An 18,362-nucleotide genomic window follows, 5' to 3' on the forward strand; every position below is an offset into this window, starting at 1 on the left:
CAAAGAGAACTCTTACTTCATCCATTAAAACCATGAGCTCCAAACAAAAAGCTGAAACAATGGCAGTTATTAAAAATCAAACCATGGCAGGTGCAGACCCATCTGGAGTTCAGCCATTCATTAGAGGGAAACTGCTTGATGTCATGGTGTACAAGGGTCACATCACTCAGCTGTCAGTGGATGCTATTGTAAATGCTGCTAATGGTAGGCTAGCTCATGGGGCAGGAGTAGCAAGAGCTATAGCTGATGCAGCTGGTGATGACTTGCTCAAGGAAGGAAACAAGTATATTCGAGAGCATGGTATAATCGGTGTGACTGGTGTTGCAGATACCACAGCTGGAAGACTACCCTGCAAGATGGTGCTTCATGCTGTTGGACCAGCCATGTATGATTATAAGGACGAGACACAGTGTCTGGAAGATCTCTGTAAGACCATCCTGAGATGTCTGTGTGAGGCGAGAAACCTGAATATGTCATCTGTTGCTATTCCATCTATCAGTTCAGGTAAATACATTATTTCTGTGAAATGGGAGTTGGATATAGCAATGTGGTTATACCTAAGTTGCAAGATTAAAGTCCTGTGGTATCACCATTGGGTTTTATCCCCCCCTCCCCCCCCCCATTCAAGCCAGTGCTTCATGACTGGTATATCAAAGAGCTATAGTATATATGATGTCCTATTTGTGGGAAGGAAGGAAAGGAAATGTTTTATTTAACAAGGTACTCAACACATTTTATTTACGGTTATATGTTTTCGTATTCTGTACCATATGAGAAAAATACAGAAAGAAAAAAAGAAAGAAATGTTTTATTTAACGACGCACTCAACACATTTTATTTACGGTTATATGGCGTCAGACATATTGTTAAGGACCACACAGATATTGAGAGAGAAAACCCGCTGTTACCACTTAATAGGCTACTCTTTTCGATTAGCAGCAAGGGATCTTTTATATGCACCATCCTACAGATAGGATAGTACATACCACGGCCTTTGTTACACCAGTTGTGGGGCACTGGCTGGAACGAGAAATAGCCCAATGGGTCCACCGATGGGGATCGATCCTAGACCGACCGCACATCGAGCGAACGCTTTACCACTGGGCAACGTCCCACCCCTATTTGTGGGAAGGTGCATGTTATAGACCACTAACTTGGCAAAAGTTTGAATTAATATTTTTCGTCTGCAGGTTTTAAATCCAACAATTACAGTGTGATTATAAACTATTTGATGGGGGTTTTTTTTCAGTTTTTATTCTACACTTGATGTAACCTGTGCTACATTCTGGAAAGTTTAAATGGAATGTATTGGGCTTTCTCCAAAAAATATGTCCACCATTATATAAACTGACGATCAAAAGAAAGTATACCAATTATTTTTATTATAAATAAACACAATACACATTCATGGAAGGTTAGATAGATTCCAGTATTGTTCATTATAATGCAATCAATGACGAATAGTCACACATTGCTGCATTTGGGCGATGCCGCACGTGCAAAATTAGTTTATTCATCAATAGTCTTATTCAACTTACTGTACTAGCATAACAACAATGCTATACAACCTGAGTCATCTCCTCCACTGCAGAATTGTCTTCCCTTGCCGGATGTATATCTGCGCATGGGCAGACCATCGTTCTCAATTCTGCAGTCCTCCTGCCTCGTTCCCCTGCCACAGCCTGGTAACACTCGTAAGCACCGTTCCGGTGCTGCTGTGTTTCACCCGCCTTCCTCCAAGAAACCAGCTTTTCTTGAGGGGGGTCAGAATCCTAAGGTTTCTGCTCCTACTTGGCAATCTGGGACGGCGCCACCCCCTGTCAAACAGAATCGTGCTCGTCTGAGGGCAGCACGTTTTCGGGCCACCGCTAAGGGCACGGCACCTAAGAGTGGTAAGCCGCCGGGGTGAGGGTGTTGCGAAGACCAGCAACTGTTAACGGAGGTGCTGTTAGCAGACGTTCCCGTGGGCGGCAGGTTACGTCATTTTCTGCCACAATGGCGTCTCCTGCCAGACCTGGACCCATGGGCTCTGTCGGTCGTCAAGGAGGGATATCGGATTCCCTTTTCTTCGGCTCCCCCTCTCACTTCTTCTCCCCAGATGCCTCCGATGCCGACAGGCGGGTTCTGGTGGAAACGATGATTGCCAAGTTTCTCGGCAAGGGTGCCATCCACCAGGTGGATTTGGACTCCCGGGGGTTTTACTCCCATTTGTTCTTTGCCCAAAAGAAAAATGGCGAGTGGAGACCGATTCTCAACCTCAAGCCGCTGAATGCATTCGTGGTCGTTCCTTCCATGAAAATAGAGACGGTGCAGTCTGTCCGGACTTTACTCCAGGTTGGGGAGTGGGCGGTGTCAATCGACCTGAAAGATGCCTACCTGCATGTTCCGATTCATTGGGATTTTTGGAAGTTCCTGCGCTTCCTATTCGACGGCAAAGCTTACGAGTTTCGAGTGCTGCCGTTTGGATTGGCCACAAGTCCTCATGCCTTTACTCGTGTAGTCAAGGCTGTGGTAGGCCGTGTACATTTGTTGGGCATTCACATGCACAACTACCTAGACAACTGGTTGATTCCAGCTTCGTCTCAGCAGGCATGTCTGACGGGCGTGAGTCTGGTCATCGACATGATACTTCACTTGGGATTTATTCCCAATTGGGTGAAGTCGGAGCTGGTGCCAGCTCAGGTTTTCACGTATCTCGGAGTTGTCTTCAACCTTGTGGAGGCATCCGTTCGACCGACGGATGCACGCCTCCACAATTTCACGGCGCTGGCTCAGCATCTTTCTCGGGAGCAGCGCATTTCGGTGGGCACGCTGCACGGGTTGTTAGGACATCTCGAGTCGTTGGCTGCATTGAATGTGCGGTTCAGACGATTCAAGAGACCTCTCCAGTGGCATCTCTCACGTGTGTGGGACGGCTGCTGTTGGGATACGTTGATTCCAGTGGGGCCTTGGTTCGTGCAGATGATCCAAGAGTGTCTGGTCGACAAGTGCTTGTCCCAGGTCATTCCCTTACACCCTCTTGCTCCGGAGTTGGTCCTGTTCACTGATGCTTCCCTAGAGAGGTATGGTGCGCATCTTGGGGATCAACATCTGTCAGGTGTGTGGAGTGCCTTCGAAAGGAGCCTCCATATCAATCTGCTGGAGATGGAAGCCGTTCGCCGGGCTTGCCTCCAGTTTCGGAGCATTATTCGACATCGTCAAATTTTGTTGAGGTGCAACAACACAGCAGTCGTCACATACCTCAATCGTTGGGGTGGCACCAAGTCCGAGTCACTGAGTCGCAGGGCCTTGGAGATCCAGGAATTGTGCCATCAGTGGGGGATTGTGTTGACGGCAAAACACATTCCCTCTTCAGTCAACGTCTTGGCGAACGCCTTGAGTCGTCGTTCACCTGTCCAAACAGAGTGGATGTTCCACAAGGTGGTTGCGGGCAGGATTCTGCGTTTGTGGGGGAGTCCACAAGTGGATATGTTCGCGACCAGGCTGAACTACCAGTTACCGGTGTTTGTGTCACCGGTTCCCAATACTCTGGCTCTGGAGTACGATGCATTGAGCATGGACTGGACAGGGTTGGATCTGTATGCCTTCCCGCCCCCAGTCTTACTCAGCAAGGTTCTGGCCAAGGTCAGAATGCAACCATGTCGAGTGACGCTCGTGGCGCCGGGTTGGGCAGCCCAACCATGGTTTCCTCAGCTTCTGTCTCTGTTAGTGCAGGAGCCGGTGCACTTGCCACCCCTTCCGGATCTGCTCAGCCAGCGGCTGCAGCAGCCGGTGTGGCACCCGAAGCCGGAGGTCTTCCGGCTTCACGCGTGGAGGTTGTCGAGTTTTCCCTGCGAGGCAGAGGCTTTTCGGAACGAATTGCTGAACTCGTCTCCTCTTCGAAGCGCCGGTCAACTGAGCGAGTTTACCAATGCCACTGGAGTGCTTGGGTTCGTTGGGCAGGTGAACGGGATTTCGATCCCTTATCACCTACTGTCAGTGACTTAGCTGAATACTTTCTGGCCTTGGTCCAGGAAAGGAAGCTTAACGTTCAGACAGTCAAAAGTCATCGTTCTTCCATCTTCACTACTCTCAGGCAGTGTGGTCGGACAGACTTTTCCACGAATCTCGTATTGCATGATTTACTCAAATCTTTGCAGTCCACGGTTGAGAGGCCTTCCATTTTGCCAAAATGGGATGTCTTTCTGGTTCTTCATGTGCTCAAGGGTCTGCCTTATGAGCCATTGCGGTTTGCCACTCTTCGACTTTTGACTTGGAAGACGCTTTTCCTAGTCTCTCTTGCGGTTTGTCGCCGTATTAGTGAGATTCATGCTTTCTTGCATGATTTGGTCGATTATAACCCTGATGGGTCGGTTACATTGCGGACTGATCCCATCTTTGTGGCTAAGAACCAGGCGCCAGGAGAGGAGTTTCCTCTGGCAATCATTCAAAGTTTGTCTCATACATTGCCTTCTGATAATTCTGATTCTCCTTTGTCTGGTCAGGGCATTAAAGTATTATCTGCATCGTACTACACTTCTTCGTGGTGGGAAGAAGAGGCTGTTTATTTCTTACACTAAACAGCCGGGAGATATTACTAAGAATGCTTGGTCTCGATGGATTGCTGCAACCATCAAGCTGGCGTATGAGACGGCAGGAGATCATGTTCTGCGGAACTTCTCAGTTCGGCCTCATGAGATTCGATCGATCTCAGCTTCCCTGAATTTTTGGGACATGGCAGTTGGTCCCGATGGTACTAGACGTATCCAGTTGGTGATGGCTGGTCAGCAGGTTGTTTCTGTATGACGAGCCACGAGACGAGGGAGACCTCTATTCCGGTAGGCAGCTCGTACAGGTCGTGTCGGGATAGTTGAGCCACCTTTTTGGGGAAAGGGTGTGGTTGCTATCTGGGGCAGTCTAGTGGTTTCCTTTCACTTGTGAGATGGTTTTGCCTCAGCGGGGGGTGAAAGATGTTTATCAATTCGGGTATTGATAATTAATAGTTACTTAATGTATTCTGTTTCTGTGAATATTTAATAAAATCAATGGGTTGTACAATATTTTGGAAGTAAGCAAATTAATACATACATGTATGTGTCTGTACAAGTGAACAGGGTAGTATCTTTGTATACTAATACCAAAACTCAAAAATTATCTCCAGGTATCTCACCATTATTCTTCTTATATAGATGAGCACATACACATATTAGCCTATATGTAGTAACTAACTCTGAAAGACAGTGCTTACTTTTCTAACTCTGAAGAGATATTAGCCCCTGTAATGTCATTTTATTAAAACAAATAATAACAAGTTCACAACGTGGAGTTTGAAATAGTAGCACTTTATACTTCAAGGGTCCGAAAATGGAACCTCAAGAGAAATGCAATATACTGGCATTCAGTTGCAGAAGCAGAAGTCTATAACCCTGTTTTACACCATAATTGGATTTGGACCAACCTGTCTCGGTGGTGCAGTGGTTAAGCCATCAGACCACAGACTGGTAGGTACAGGGTTCGCAGCCCGGTACCGGCTCCAACCCAGAGCGAGTTCTTAAGGGCTCAATGGGTAGATGTAAGGCCACTACACCCTCTTCTCTCTCACTAACCACTAACCAACTTACAACTAACTCACTATCCTGGACAGACAGCCCAAATAGCTGATGTGTGTGCCCAGGACAGGGTGCTTGAACCTTAATTGGATATAAGCACGAAATGAAATGATAAGGAATTGGACCTCTTTTCAGCTTTGCATAACCTAACAGTCATGTGATGTAAACAAAATAAAATTAAATTAAATTAAGGGCACTCTTTCAGTGGAACTATATTTGTCACCTACAGGCCACTCATTGGCTAAAATAGAGGTATGATATCTGCATCTTTATAAAGTCTAACTTCATTTTTGACAGTGCTTTTAAATTACCTCCAGATTACATGTACTTACCTAATTCAGAAATGATGCAAGTAAATTGTATTTGGCATTCTAGTATAACATAGCTGATAATATTCTCAATGTTTAATATAAATTCTATAGCTCTATAATAATAATAATAATAATAAAATTCTTTATTTTCAGAGGGTAAACACATTCAGTACAAGGTGACTGGTCTCCCATGAGGCCCTCTCTAATCTATACATGATATTATACATACATACATTCAAAGAAACAACATCAACATACATGTAATATGTATAGCATGAGGAACAATAGCACATATTATGAATATATAAATAATATTTAAATCAATTTGTTAAGAAACTTGAGTCAGTGATAACTCAATACATCATAATTATTTTAACAAACACAAAATCAACAACAAAGGTATATCTTAAAATTGATTATTATTTGAATAGTGCTTAAAATAACTGGATTTGAATGAGGCGAGGGATTGAGAATATTTTATCTTTGAAGGTAGTGTGTTCCACAGTTTAGCTCCCCTGCATGAAAAACTATGGCGATAAAATTCTATGAGTTTTGAGCTGATCTCACCCAGAAACCAGAGGGTGTGCATGTCCATGATAGGCATTGGTGGATCATGATGGAGTGGTTTAATTTTAATAATAATAGTAAGGATTTAAATATGAAGATCCTATTTTTATTATATTTAACCCGGGGAAGAAGTAAAGATAACACTCCTTGTGGTTCCAATATTTTATTTGTAGACCAATTGGAAAAACCTGTAAAATATAATACAAACATTCCTTACAATCACACATTAACTTTCACACTTCCGCGCACATGTATAATATAAACTCTCAATTAAGATAAAATTATTACATCACTATGTCCGAATATCAATATAAAATACAAATTACAAATAAATATATCTTATCAGACACTGGAAATGCAGTAGTGAATAAAATATATATATAATAATCAACCAATTCTCTGCAGAATAATTAGATAAAATAGTACTGACTGTCTGCTTCTGATGAAAGCCGATCGTCATCTGACAATTAGGAAAAATCTAGTTATAAAGGGCGTAGTCCAAAAGCATGCAGTGCGTGTCTCGGTGTCGAGTCATCAGTCTTGCGTGAACTGTCATCGTCGCACGTGAATTAACAACTACTAACAAACCCAACACAATAAACAATGACCACTGCTAACACAAAAGATGAAATAAACAACACACCTTTCTTTAACTATTTTATGTTTAAAGATCCACTCCCTACAAATTAGTTTTTAAAAATACTTAATATATTATAATTAATATTTAATTGAAATCTTTGATAATTAATAATTTAACGCCTGGTTACATATGGCTATTCAAAGACCACACGCAAGAATCATTAAGGACATTCTTGCCTATTAATTGTTTGCATATTGTTAACATATTGGTGATACAATTGTTCAACATCAGCTCATGTAAAATTGCTAATAATGTTTAGAAAACAAGCAAACAAGCAAACACTGCCAAAATGTATATAATGATTTTATTTTATTATTATTATGTGAGCACACACACACAATCACACACACACACACACACACACACAATCACACACACACACGCACACATTGTGTGTTTTATTAATTTGTTTTGTTTTATTGATCATTGTCTTATTTTTACCTATGTTCAGAATGTTGTGGATTTAAAATATATTATTTAGCTAGTGTCATGCAATATTAGTTTTGTTAAACACTTTTATTATGCTTGCTTCACATTGCATGTCTTCTGTTTTTTCATAAATACAGACAAACCTCGTTATATACCGGCCCCTGTTATACTGCCATCCCCGCTTATTGCCTAAAAATCCTGGAGTATCGATCGTCTGTATTTAAATGCATGTAAATTTACCCCGTTATACCGCCCCCGCTATCTGCCAACGAATCTTTCAACACATTCTAACACAAATGCATTGCAAAATAACCTGATATACCACCGTCGGTCAATCTTGTCCACAAGAAAATAAACAATCAAACCTACACTGGTAGTTTTACTTTGGGTCGTACTTAAAATAAAAATAATGGGGGTTTTAAGCACTTCTGGGTTTTTAAACAATTCGGCATGACATTACTAAAAATACTTTAAATCTGTACCTTGATATCGCTGACGTGTGCCAAACGATTAACCACGTGTGTCTGTGTGTTCATACAGACTGGTAGCCACACATTCCCTGAATGTATGACATCACAGACCACTTGACTGAGTGATGGGCTGTTCAAAAATTAAGGAATGCAAAATCATGTTACGTTTTTAATGCAAAATCAAGTTACGTTTTTATCCCCTTATAATAATTAATGATTTTGTAATGTCAAGACCAACTTTAAAATGATTTTATTAACTCTATGTTGGTATTTGTTTATTAAAGCATGTACTTAAATGCTAGATTAAACACTGAAAATAAAGAGGACATTAACCATAATTTAGCTTATTCTTTTCCTTTCTTTTTAAACAAAAAAAACTAAGTAATCACTGGGGTGTTCTGGAGCCATTCCTGGAATAGGTCATGAGTAGGATCAATAAATCTAATAAAACTCTTTATAATGCCAAACTCATTATAATGCCAAAATCAGTAGGGAATGGATGTAGGCGGTATAACGAGGTTTGACTGTATTTTCAAATACATAATTATTGTTCTTTAATATTTGATATTTATTTTCAAGGTATATATTTATATATGTAGTGCCAAAGCCATCTTGTGCTAAGATGTATGTGATGTCAGATATTAATTTATTTGACGTGATGTTTAACATTTGATGTTTATTTTTAAGGTATTTTTGGAGTGCCAAAGCCATCTTGTGCTGAGATGTATGTGAGAGCTGTGAAATCCTTCGACACAATGGTTACTGGTGGCTCACTGAGACAAGTTCACTTTGTGGATGTCAGTGACACCATGCTGCAACTTATCCAAAATGAATTTGTAAACGAATGGGGCAAACAGCTGGATGATCATTTCTTAAGACGTGACAGTAAATTCATCAAGCAGTGTCTTAATGATGTTTCTGGACGGTCATCCCCAGCTGGACAGGGTACTTCACCGGTTCACTCCTCAAACTCTGCAGGTACATCAGGTTATGCAGCAGCAGAAACTGGTGGAAAAATCAATTCATCCACATCAGCAGCAGGTGGTGGGATCCAAGTTATTGTATACAAGGATGACATTTTTAACATTGTTTCTGATGCAATTGTTTGCTGGAAAAATCCCACTTTTTCTGTAGGAGACCAAGTTGTAGCTCAGAAGATATTTGACAGAGCCGGAGAGAAATACAAAAAACAGTTGAAGGAAATTAAAAAGAAGCATACTTTTTTAGTTTTTAGTGGTTTGGTCTTTTCAGCTTACTGTGAAAATATGAACCAGAAATTGGTCGTCCATGGGGTCATCAGTCGCAATGGTCCAAATGTGTCTAATTTAAAGAAAATGATCCCAGAAATTATTGTTGAAGTTGATGACAAAAAGCTGATATCAGTTGTTATTCCAGTGTTTCGAGGCTTATCAGGTTTGTTCCCATGGACCTTTTTTATTGTTCCTTTATTTTTAGAGTTTGTTCTTTCACTACATTAATTTTTGCTTTTATACTATTTAATTAAAACATTGTGCCTGAATTATATTTTCCTGAAAATTCATTGCAGAAGTAATTCCATAGACCAATAAAGGCTGCTATTAAATTGAAAGACTGAATTTGGTGAAACTACATTTTTCTTAGCAACATGCTGTGATGTAAAGATTTGCCAACATTTATGATTTTGCTGTTAAAAGAGCAAAATGAAAACCCTTAATTAACATTAAGTAAGGAATGTTTTATTTAATGACACACTCAACACATTTTAATTATTGTTATATTGTCTCATACATATGGTTACAGTCCACAGAGACAATTAGAAAAGAAACCCACTGCTGCCACTCTGTGGGCTACTCTATTTTTATTAATTAGCAGCAAGGGATCTTTCATATGCCTTATCCCACAGACAGGATATACCACAGGCCTTTGTTACACTGGCTGGAATGAGAAATAGCCCACCGATGTGGATCAATCCTAATGAACACTAATAATGTCTGGTTCTTTCAACACAAGGAAATCACAAAATGTAATAACCACTTTTTAAAATCAAAATCAGTGAGTCCAAATGTTAAGGTGTCATCTTTCACTAGAAAACATTCTGGCAGCACACAAACAATTACTGATACTCAGTAAGATAACCTGAATGTTTAAAAAAAAATATTCTATAAACTACATGTACCTTATAAATATTATCAATTTGTTATAAAAGTATTGCTATATGATTGTCATCTGTTTTGGATTTACTGTTGAATCTTGCTGAATTCACTTACACGTAGGTCAGAGAATGATATTGATATTGAGCTCAACGAGCATCTACATAAACATTTAGATAAATTGTATGATCTATGACGTCACAAATTTAGTACTTAACATACTATGCAACTTGATTTTCATGTTAACCCGAAGTCAGGGTCAATGTTTTTGATGAAAGACACTAGTCAAGGTCAGGCCCGGTAACACAAAGCACTCTTAACACTTACTTCAGACATACGCCGCACATTATGTATGGTGTACGTCTGACGTAAGTGTTACGAGTCCTTTGTGTTACCAGGCCCAGATAATTAAAGCTGTCTGCACTTGGTTGTACTTTAGTTTGCAAAGAAAACATTGTGACCCACCATCAGTGCATTCTAATCAGTATATGTTCAAGCTCTCTGACTGTTTACATCTAGCATATATTTCAATGATTTATTTTTGTGTTAAATCGGACAATTTACATGTACATGTCTATGTACACTAATATGGGCAACCAGGATTTATGCACTTGTTCCGTCTGTTAGAATTAAGACAAACAAAAACACTGAGGCTAAATTTAGCCTCGGTGATTTTCTTTGTCTTAATTTCACATTTTCCATTACTGGTATGTTTAAACATTGATACCTATATAATGAATTGGTAAAACTCGAGATGAAAATGTTGTGTGATTTTTCTGTCATTTTAATTTTTAACGTTTTGTTAGTACATATCAAGGAACACCCACCAACCCCAAGAAGACCTACAACTAATTAAATGGTCTGTCACTGATCAGTTGCAGCTTTTTCCATTCTAATCTGCATTCCCATAATGACACAGACAGAGTCATAAGAATTAATTATAATTAATCTGATGTACACAAGTTTTGTCTAGAATATAGTTCTTGGGGCAATTTAATGAAGACAAGATGAAAATAACTTATGACTTTGTTTTATTATTATTGTTATTTTTCTATAAAACTAATTTTTACTTAATGTTAAGCAATATTAACTGCTTTAAAATATAAGAAAAAATCAGAAAAACTATGTGAATAATACTTATACTTTCATATATGAACATTATTTTATGCATTTTAAAAAGATTTAAGTCAAAATATGTTAGTAAAATTTATAAACATGTACCCTATTGTTTTGCAATGTCATGGTTAATCAACACCTTCAACATCTTTGTGAGAAATAACAAAGAGACACTAGGTTTATATAGAAACATAAATTAATTATTTGTTTTCTTACAGATGGTGTGAAAGGTTTCACGGAAACTCTTTGCACAGCTGTTAAGGACTTTTCAAGGAAGAAGCCCCACTCCAGTCTGAAGCAAATATATGTTGTTGACATTGACCAGAAAATTGTTGATGTTGTCAGTGGAATTGTTCAAAAGAGTGGAATCAATAATGAAACACAAAGTCAAGAAACTCACACTTTGCAAGATCCGCTGTCACAGAGCTCATCAAGCCCATATCATTCAGTTGGTGGTGCAGATGCTGCTGATAACTGTGCAATTTGCATGGACACAATTACAAACCCCAAAAAGCTGACAAAGTGTGGCCACACTTTTTGTAAAGACTGTATAGACACCCAGTTCCAGAATTACAAACCTGTTTGTCCAAACTGTGGAGAGTTGTATGGTATGCTCACTGGTAACATGCCAACAGGTGGCAAAATGGCTGTTTCTCACAGTTCCACCACTCTTCCTGGATATGGATATTGTGGACATTACTGCATCATTTACTCATTTCTAAGCGGGAGACAAACAGTAAGTCTTTTTGTTTCAGTGTAATTATGTTTTCAAATTTAAGATATAATAAAAAGAGAAAAAACTATAAAATGAAACTGAATTTTTTAATATGAGCATTTCAAGTATGTGTACATGTATATAAATTATTTAAACCATGGGGAGTTATATGGTGTACTTATTAGTAACATGCCTATAGGTGGAATTAACAATGAATGTTTACTACAGTAATTTCCATCTTCCTGGATTTAAACATTGTGGATATTACTGGCACTTAAATTCATTTATTATTTTCTAAGTGTAATACAAACAGTACGTATAGTGTGTGTGAAATTGTTTAAATTATATTTATTTAATATTTGAGTTATAATGGTGAAAACATAGTTCACGTGAAACTGAATCCTTAAATATCAAACACATTGTTAAAAAACAAAGGAGAAAATATTACAGTTTTAGTTATCCAAGATCTCGGAGCCAAAAGTTGAAAATCTATTTTCCTTATTAATAAGCTAAAGCCAGCCCAGTTATTTAAATAACTGTTTTTAAAAAAGTGTCATTTACATTAAGAATAATAAAGTATTTTTCCTGGAAATTTGGCTAGGCATATATGGTAGACTAAAATTTGAAGGTATTTTCCTCATTTTCAGAGCACATTTTTCTTAACAACCACCAAAACACCCCCACCCCCACCCCACCCCACCCCCAAAACAACCCAAAATAATAATAATAATTACATTTTATTATTTTCTTGTTTTAATAATTGGATAGTGGAAAATTTAATAGATATGTTTATTAATTAATTACACATGTAAATTACAATTCAGTCCCATATGGAGGAGATTTCAAGTAGTCAAGACAGATATTCCCCTACAATGGTTTTCTTTAATATTTGAATGGCTTCAAATGTAATTTCCTAAATTTTGATGAACAAAATGGCAATTTTTTTTATGACAATATTTTGTATGTATAAAAAGCTAATTCTGGCACTCACCTAGTTCCTACAAATACATTTGTGGCTCAACATATGATTTATATTGTTTGGTTTGCTTAAATGGATTCCCCCACTCCATTTCTCCAGAAACTATAATCCCTAGATTAGTGAAACTTGAATGTTCATTTCTTAATGCATTTTAAAATGTAAAGGGTGTCTATAATCGGAGCAAGCCACTGGCTATCCAGAGGCAGGCCCCGGGACAGACATGCTCGAAACTCTAGTGGTATATGAGCATGTTAAAACTAGCCCAAGGCCCAAGGGTGTCCATAAGTCTGGTAGGTGGGTTCAACAATTTACTCAGGTGATCGTTTATGCCTATGGTCCTTTGTTTTTTAAGAATTAAATTCAATAATTTTCATATTACAAACTATTTCTTTTATAAAAGTAATTTTAAAATTTAATAAACAACATTTTTAATATGAATTGATGTGATTAATGATGGATACAACTTAAATGTTTATATTTAAAGAAAATACATCCAACTCAACAGCAACATGTGTCATAGTAGTATGTAAATAGGCATTATAGTTTGTGTTGTTTGTAGACTGAATTAGACTAAAAGATTATTATTGAAAAAAGTTGTTGCAATTTCTGCTTATGTCGATTTTGGGGTCTTTTTTCCAGAAAGAACATCCAGAGGAAGGAAAGTGGTATTCAGGTATCACACGCACAGCATATATACCAGATACACAAGAAGGTCGCACTGTGCTTGCCATGTTGAGAGTTGCCTGGGAACGGCGACTCACTTTTACTATTGGAAGATCTGTGACGACAGGCCAAGAAGGGGTCATAACTTGGAATGACATTCATCACAAAACAAATACATATGGTGGTCAAAACAAGTAGGTTATAGTAAATAAGATAACATTTGTATCTTGTGTCATCTCATAGGATTTGGGGGTGGTTGATTTAGGATTGTTTGTCCAATTTTGCTGTCTGGGTGTTTTTTGTTCTGTACAGTGTCATATTACACAATTGTAATGCCATTGACATTTTATAAGATATTTTGGTGATGATATATGTTTTTGTACATAATGACATATACTTTTGGCAGAGTTGTGATTCTTTAATTCGGCCATTAAATTGGGTATGGTATGGGACTTATCTTGTAAACAACTATACTCCATTTTTGGGTGATACATGTATATTTTGGTATGCTGAATTACAGGTGTCCCAATTTCAAGGAATCAATTGTTTCAAGTAGCATATCAGAAAAATCAAGGAATCAAATGTCCATTACCCGTGTCATTTCAAAATAATACTGAATTAAATACCAGAATATTGAAAAATATGTTCTCAATGCAAAAATAGTACCCAATCAGTGTAATTGATCAATCTGCAATGTCTTCAATGTTTCTTAATGGCAGGGGTTGCCTAAATCTAGGTTAAATTTGATTTGAGCACCTGAAGATTGAATTCACATGCTCGGTAGATGTGACTGTTATGGACTGAGCTCGGTGGTGTGTAGTGGTTAATCCATCAGACTTAAGGCTGGTATAGGTATCGGGCTCATACCCCAATACTGGTTTCCAGTGTCTCAGTGGGTAGGTGTAAGACCACTATCCACTGACTTTATCTCACTATCCACTTACGACTGACCACTAACCCACTATCCTGGACAGACAGCCCAAGTAGCTGAGATGTGTGCTCAGGATAGCGTGCTTTAACCTTAATTAGATATAAGCATGAAAGTAACCATAATTGCAACCATTTGGGTCATTTCATGTCACCCTAAACACTGACCTTCTCAGATCTCAATGAAACTTAATACACTAGTAGGGGCCCAAGAAATAACCTTTCAGCCAAAAATGTAGACCCATCGGTCAAGCGGTTTTTGAGATATAGATCACCAAAGTTTTACGTAATTCATAAAAAATGGACTGAGTCACATTATTAAGAATGTGATAAAGTGGCTCCAGTTTAAGCTAGGAAGGACATTCAACTATAATTTTAAAGCTTTTTAGAAGGAGAACAAATTTCAATGATATCGAAAGATCTAAAAAGAATAATACATATTTTCAGATTGATCCTGACCGTGACCTCCCTGAAATGAGTAATTGCAGATTTTTTCAAAAAGTTCACAAAACATAGATATATATGTGTAGAACAGTCCCTGTGAAATTCATGATGTGCACTTTAAAGGGTTTCTGAAATAGAGCCAATTATGTATACATGGGTACTCCAAATGTAGCCTATAGTCCATTAATCTTAAAAGTCACACTTGATGTACTACAATTAATAGTACTAATCTACATCAGGTGTCACTTTTAAATTGAACAGACTATATTGTGTAATGTATTTGGCATATTATTTCATTTCTAAATAGAATACTTTATCAGAATATATTCATTATGGGATTCTCCACTTAGACATTTTGGGAGTTGAAACAAGTCTTCAGCAGCTGTTTGATGAACACATGATTGACACAGTAGAGTATAAGCAGTGGACTGTTCATTCTTGAAACAATGAGGCTGAGTTCAGATGACTTCATGAATAAATTCTGTAGACATCTTAAGGTACCGCAACACCATGATTTTATTGGCAAGCAACAATCTGCCTTCTTCAGAAAAACCCAAGAGTCGCTGAAGCCTGGACATTTTCTAGTCATTGGAGATTTCGCAGAGAACTATTCCTTTGTACTCCATTCCATGTAAGTTATGTTATAATTTTTGAATGCAACATTCTTGACACCATTGCTGTCCACCTATTCCTGAACTGTCCTTGCAGTAGATTCACAGAAGTAAAAAGTATAATATACTTCTCAAATGGGTGTGGAGGACAATATAAAAACTGCAATAGTTTCATTAACTTTTGCTACCACAAACAGCCTTTTGGAATGAAGGCAGAGCAACACACCTTTTTGCTACATCCCATGGATAGGGTCCATGTAATGGTGTTGGTGGAACAGTGAAACTACTGGTGGCAAAAGCTAGCTTGATACGGCCTTATGATTAGCAAATTAACACTCCACAACAGCTGTTTGATATATTGGTTGATACTATGCTTAAAAGCTCAATATTTTAAAAGTTATTGGTAATACAGAATGCGGAGCAGACCGAAAGGTTATGCGGAGCAGACCGAAAGGTTATGCTCCATCTGTATAGATCTCTTGTGAGATCAAAATTAGATTATGGATGCATTGTGTATGGGTCAGCACGCAAGTCTTACTTGCAGATGCTAGATCCTATACACAACCAGGGACTTGGGCTATGTCTTGGTGCATTTAGAAACATCTGTAGAGCTTGTACGTTGATGCACACGAACCTTGTTTGGGTGCTAGACGTGCCAAGCTTTCTCTGCAGTATGCCACCAAGATTAACTCATTACCAACACATCCTATAGATGATGCGGTGTTTGACAACAAATATATGAAGTTGTTTGATGCAAGGCCAAATGCTATTCGTACATTTGGTCTTCGCATTAAGCGCTTTTTTTTATCGCTTTCCAACATTGATTTATCAGACACTTTAGAAACTCCTTCATATTTTGTTTTACCACCTTGGTGTATTACACCACCTAAAATTGTATTTGATCTTTTGCATCTGAAGAAGATCATACAGATGCTGTTGTGTACAAGCAATTTTTCATGGAAATTCAAGACAAGTACTGTGATTACATTCCTGTGTATACAGACGGAATACAGGATGGGAATTCTGTGGCTTGTGCTACAGTTTTTCCATCAGACACAATACTTTCCATGAAACTGCCTGACTCAGCATCGATCTTTAGTGCTGAAGTTTGGGCAGTTATTAAAGCCTTAGAAGAAATCAAAGATTCAGTTGCATCCAAATTTATAGTTTTTACAGATTCACTTTCCTGTCTCCAAGCTTTACGTAATATGAAGCTGGACCATCTCTTAATTGGGATGGTGATACGAAAGTGCGTCTTTTTATCTATTGCCAATAAAGATGTTGTATTTTGTTGGGTGCCCAGCCATGTTGGTATCAGGGGTAATGAAAAGGCAGGTTCTGCTGCCAAGTCTGCTTTGGATTTGCCTCATATGCCAGGGTTGGTGTACCGTATGAGGATTTTAAGCATAGTATCAACCAATATATCTTCGACATGGCAACATGATTGGGACGGTGCAGTTACGAACAAGCTTTATGCTATCAAGCCAGTCTTGGGAGAGTGGCAGTCCTTCTATAGACAGTGCAGGAAGGATGAGGTAATCTTGTGTCGTGCCGCATCGGTCATACTTACTTGACCCATTCATTTATCTTGAAGAAAGATCCTCCATCTCAGTGTGAGCACTATCAGTGTCTTCTGACGGTGTGCCACATTTTGGTGGAGTGTAAACATCTGAGAGAAACTGGAAAAGAAATGTGATGGAATCATTTCGATTCCATCCAGAAATTATTTTACAATTTTTACGTGATACTGAATTTTATTTTAAATTTTAATTGTATCTATCTGTGATATTTTTTTTTTTGCAGTTCTTTACACTGTGTTTTTATTTAACTGTTGAATTTTTAACTTGATGATGTTCATCATTTCTTGTTTACATTTACCATAGTTTGACAATTTTTCGTGCTGGGGTGTCGTTAAACGTTCATTCATTCATTCAGTCATACTCTTCTATCACCTTTCAACTCACCAATACAGAAGACTATCACCAAGAAGCTGCTGCCATCAAACCAAGACTGGAGAAAGCAAAAACCATAGCTGGTACTCAAAAGCTCAGTTTTTTTCAGACCAGTATCATTGGTTAATCTAGTAGTGAGTGCTCTTCTTGCCTAACAATGAGAGAAGCAGTTAAGTGGACAATGGTGGCCCAGAGAATCAAGAAGTAGAACTGAACATTCTTTACCCACATGGCCCTTCCCCTTAAATTTTGTCTTTACTCATGGCCCAGACATACTACTGGTTGATGTGAATGACATTTTAACCAGCCATTAATCCTGCTGGTTGAGTAAACAGTCTGTCAGAGAAGGAAGCATGATCAGGAGTGTGACTGACAATATTTTAATCCATCACATTGAGGTAAACCTAAGCACATGAAAATAGGTTAGAAATATGGAAGGCTGCACCTAAATGTTCAGTGTATGTTTGCAGTAAAATGTGCTAAGTGTGGTTTGGTTAGCAGAAACATTATTGTTTTACTAATTTGAAGAAAGCAAGATTGTGTATGTTACATAACATTGTTTCATTATAATTTTGATTTAAAAAATCATTACTGGAAACAACTTGCCTCGGTGGCATCATGGTTAAGCCATCGGACATAAGGCTGATAAGTACAGGGTTTGCAGCCTGGTACCGGCTCCCACCCAGAGAGAGTTTTAACAACTCAGTGGTTAGGTGTAAGACCACTGCACCTCTTCTCTCTCACTAATCACCAACAACTAACCCATTGTCCTTGACAGACAGTCCAGATAGCTGAGGTGTGTGCCCAGGACAGAGTCTTAA

General features: G+C 38.5%; 1 protein-coding gene across 1 annotated transcript in view; it reads left to right on the top strand.

Moving 5' to 3' along the window:
• Window positions 1-14: 14 nt before the first annotated feature.
• The window catches only part of LOC121376967 (protein mono-ADP-ribosyltransferase PARP14-like), a 31,568-nt gene continuing 13,220 nt past the window's right edge, over window positions 15-18,362 (top strand). The window contains exons 1-4 of the mRNA XM_041504776.1: window positions 15-504; window positions 8,693-9,418; window positions 11,469-11,986; window positions 13,584-13,801. Of these exons, the coding sequence (XP_041360710.1) occupies window positions 33-504; window positions 8,693-9,418; window positions 11,469-11,986; window positions 13,584-13,801 (1,934 nt within the window). The 5' untranslated portion in view covers window positions 15-32. The remainder of the gene's footprint in view (window positions 505-8,692; window positions 9,419-11,468; window positions 11,987-13,583; window positions 13,802-18,362) is intronic.

This window comes from Gigantopelta aegis, chromosome 7 (assembly GCF_016097555.1).
Source record: "Gigantopelta aegis isolate Gae_Host chromosome 7, Gae_host_genome, whole genome shotgun sequence".
NCBI classification, from domain to species: Eukaryota; Metazoa; Mollusca; class Gastropoda; order Neomphalida; family Peltospiridae; genus Gigantopelta; species Gigantopelta aegis.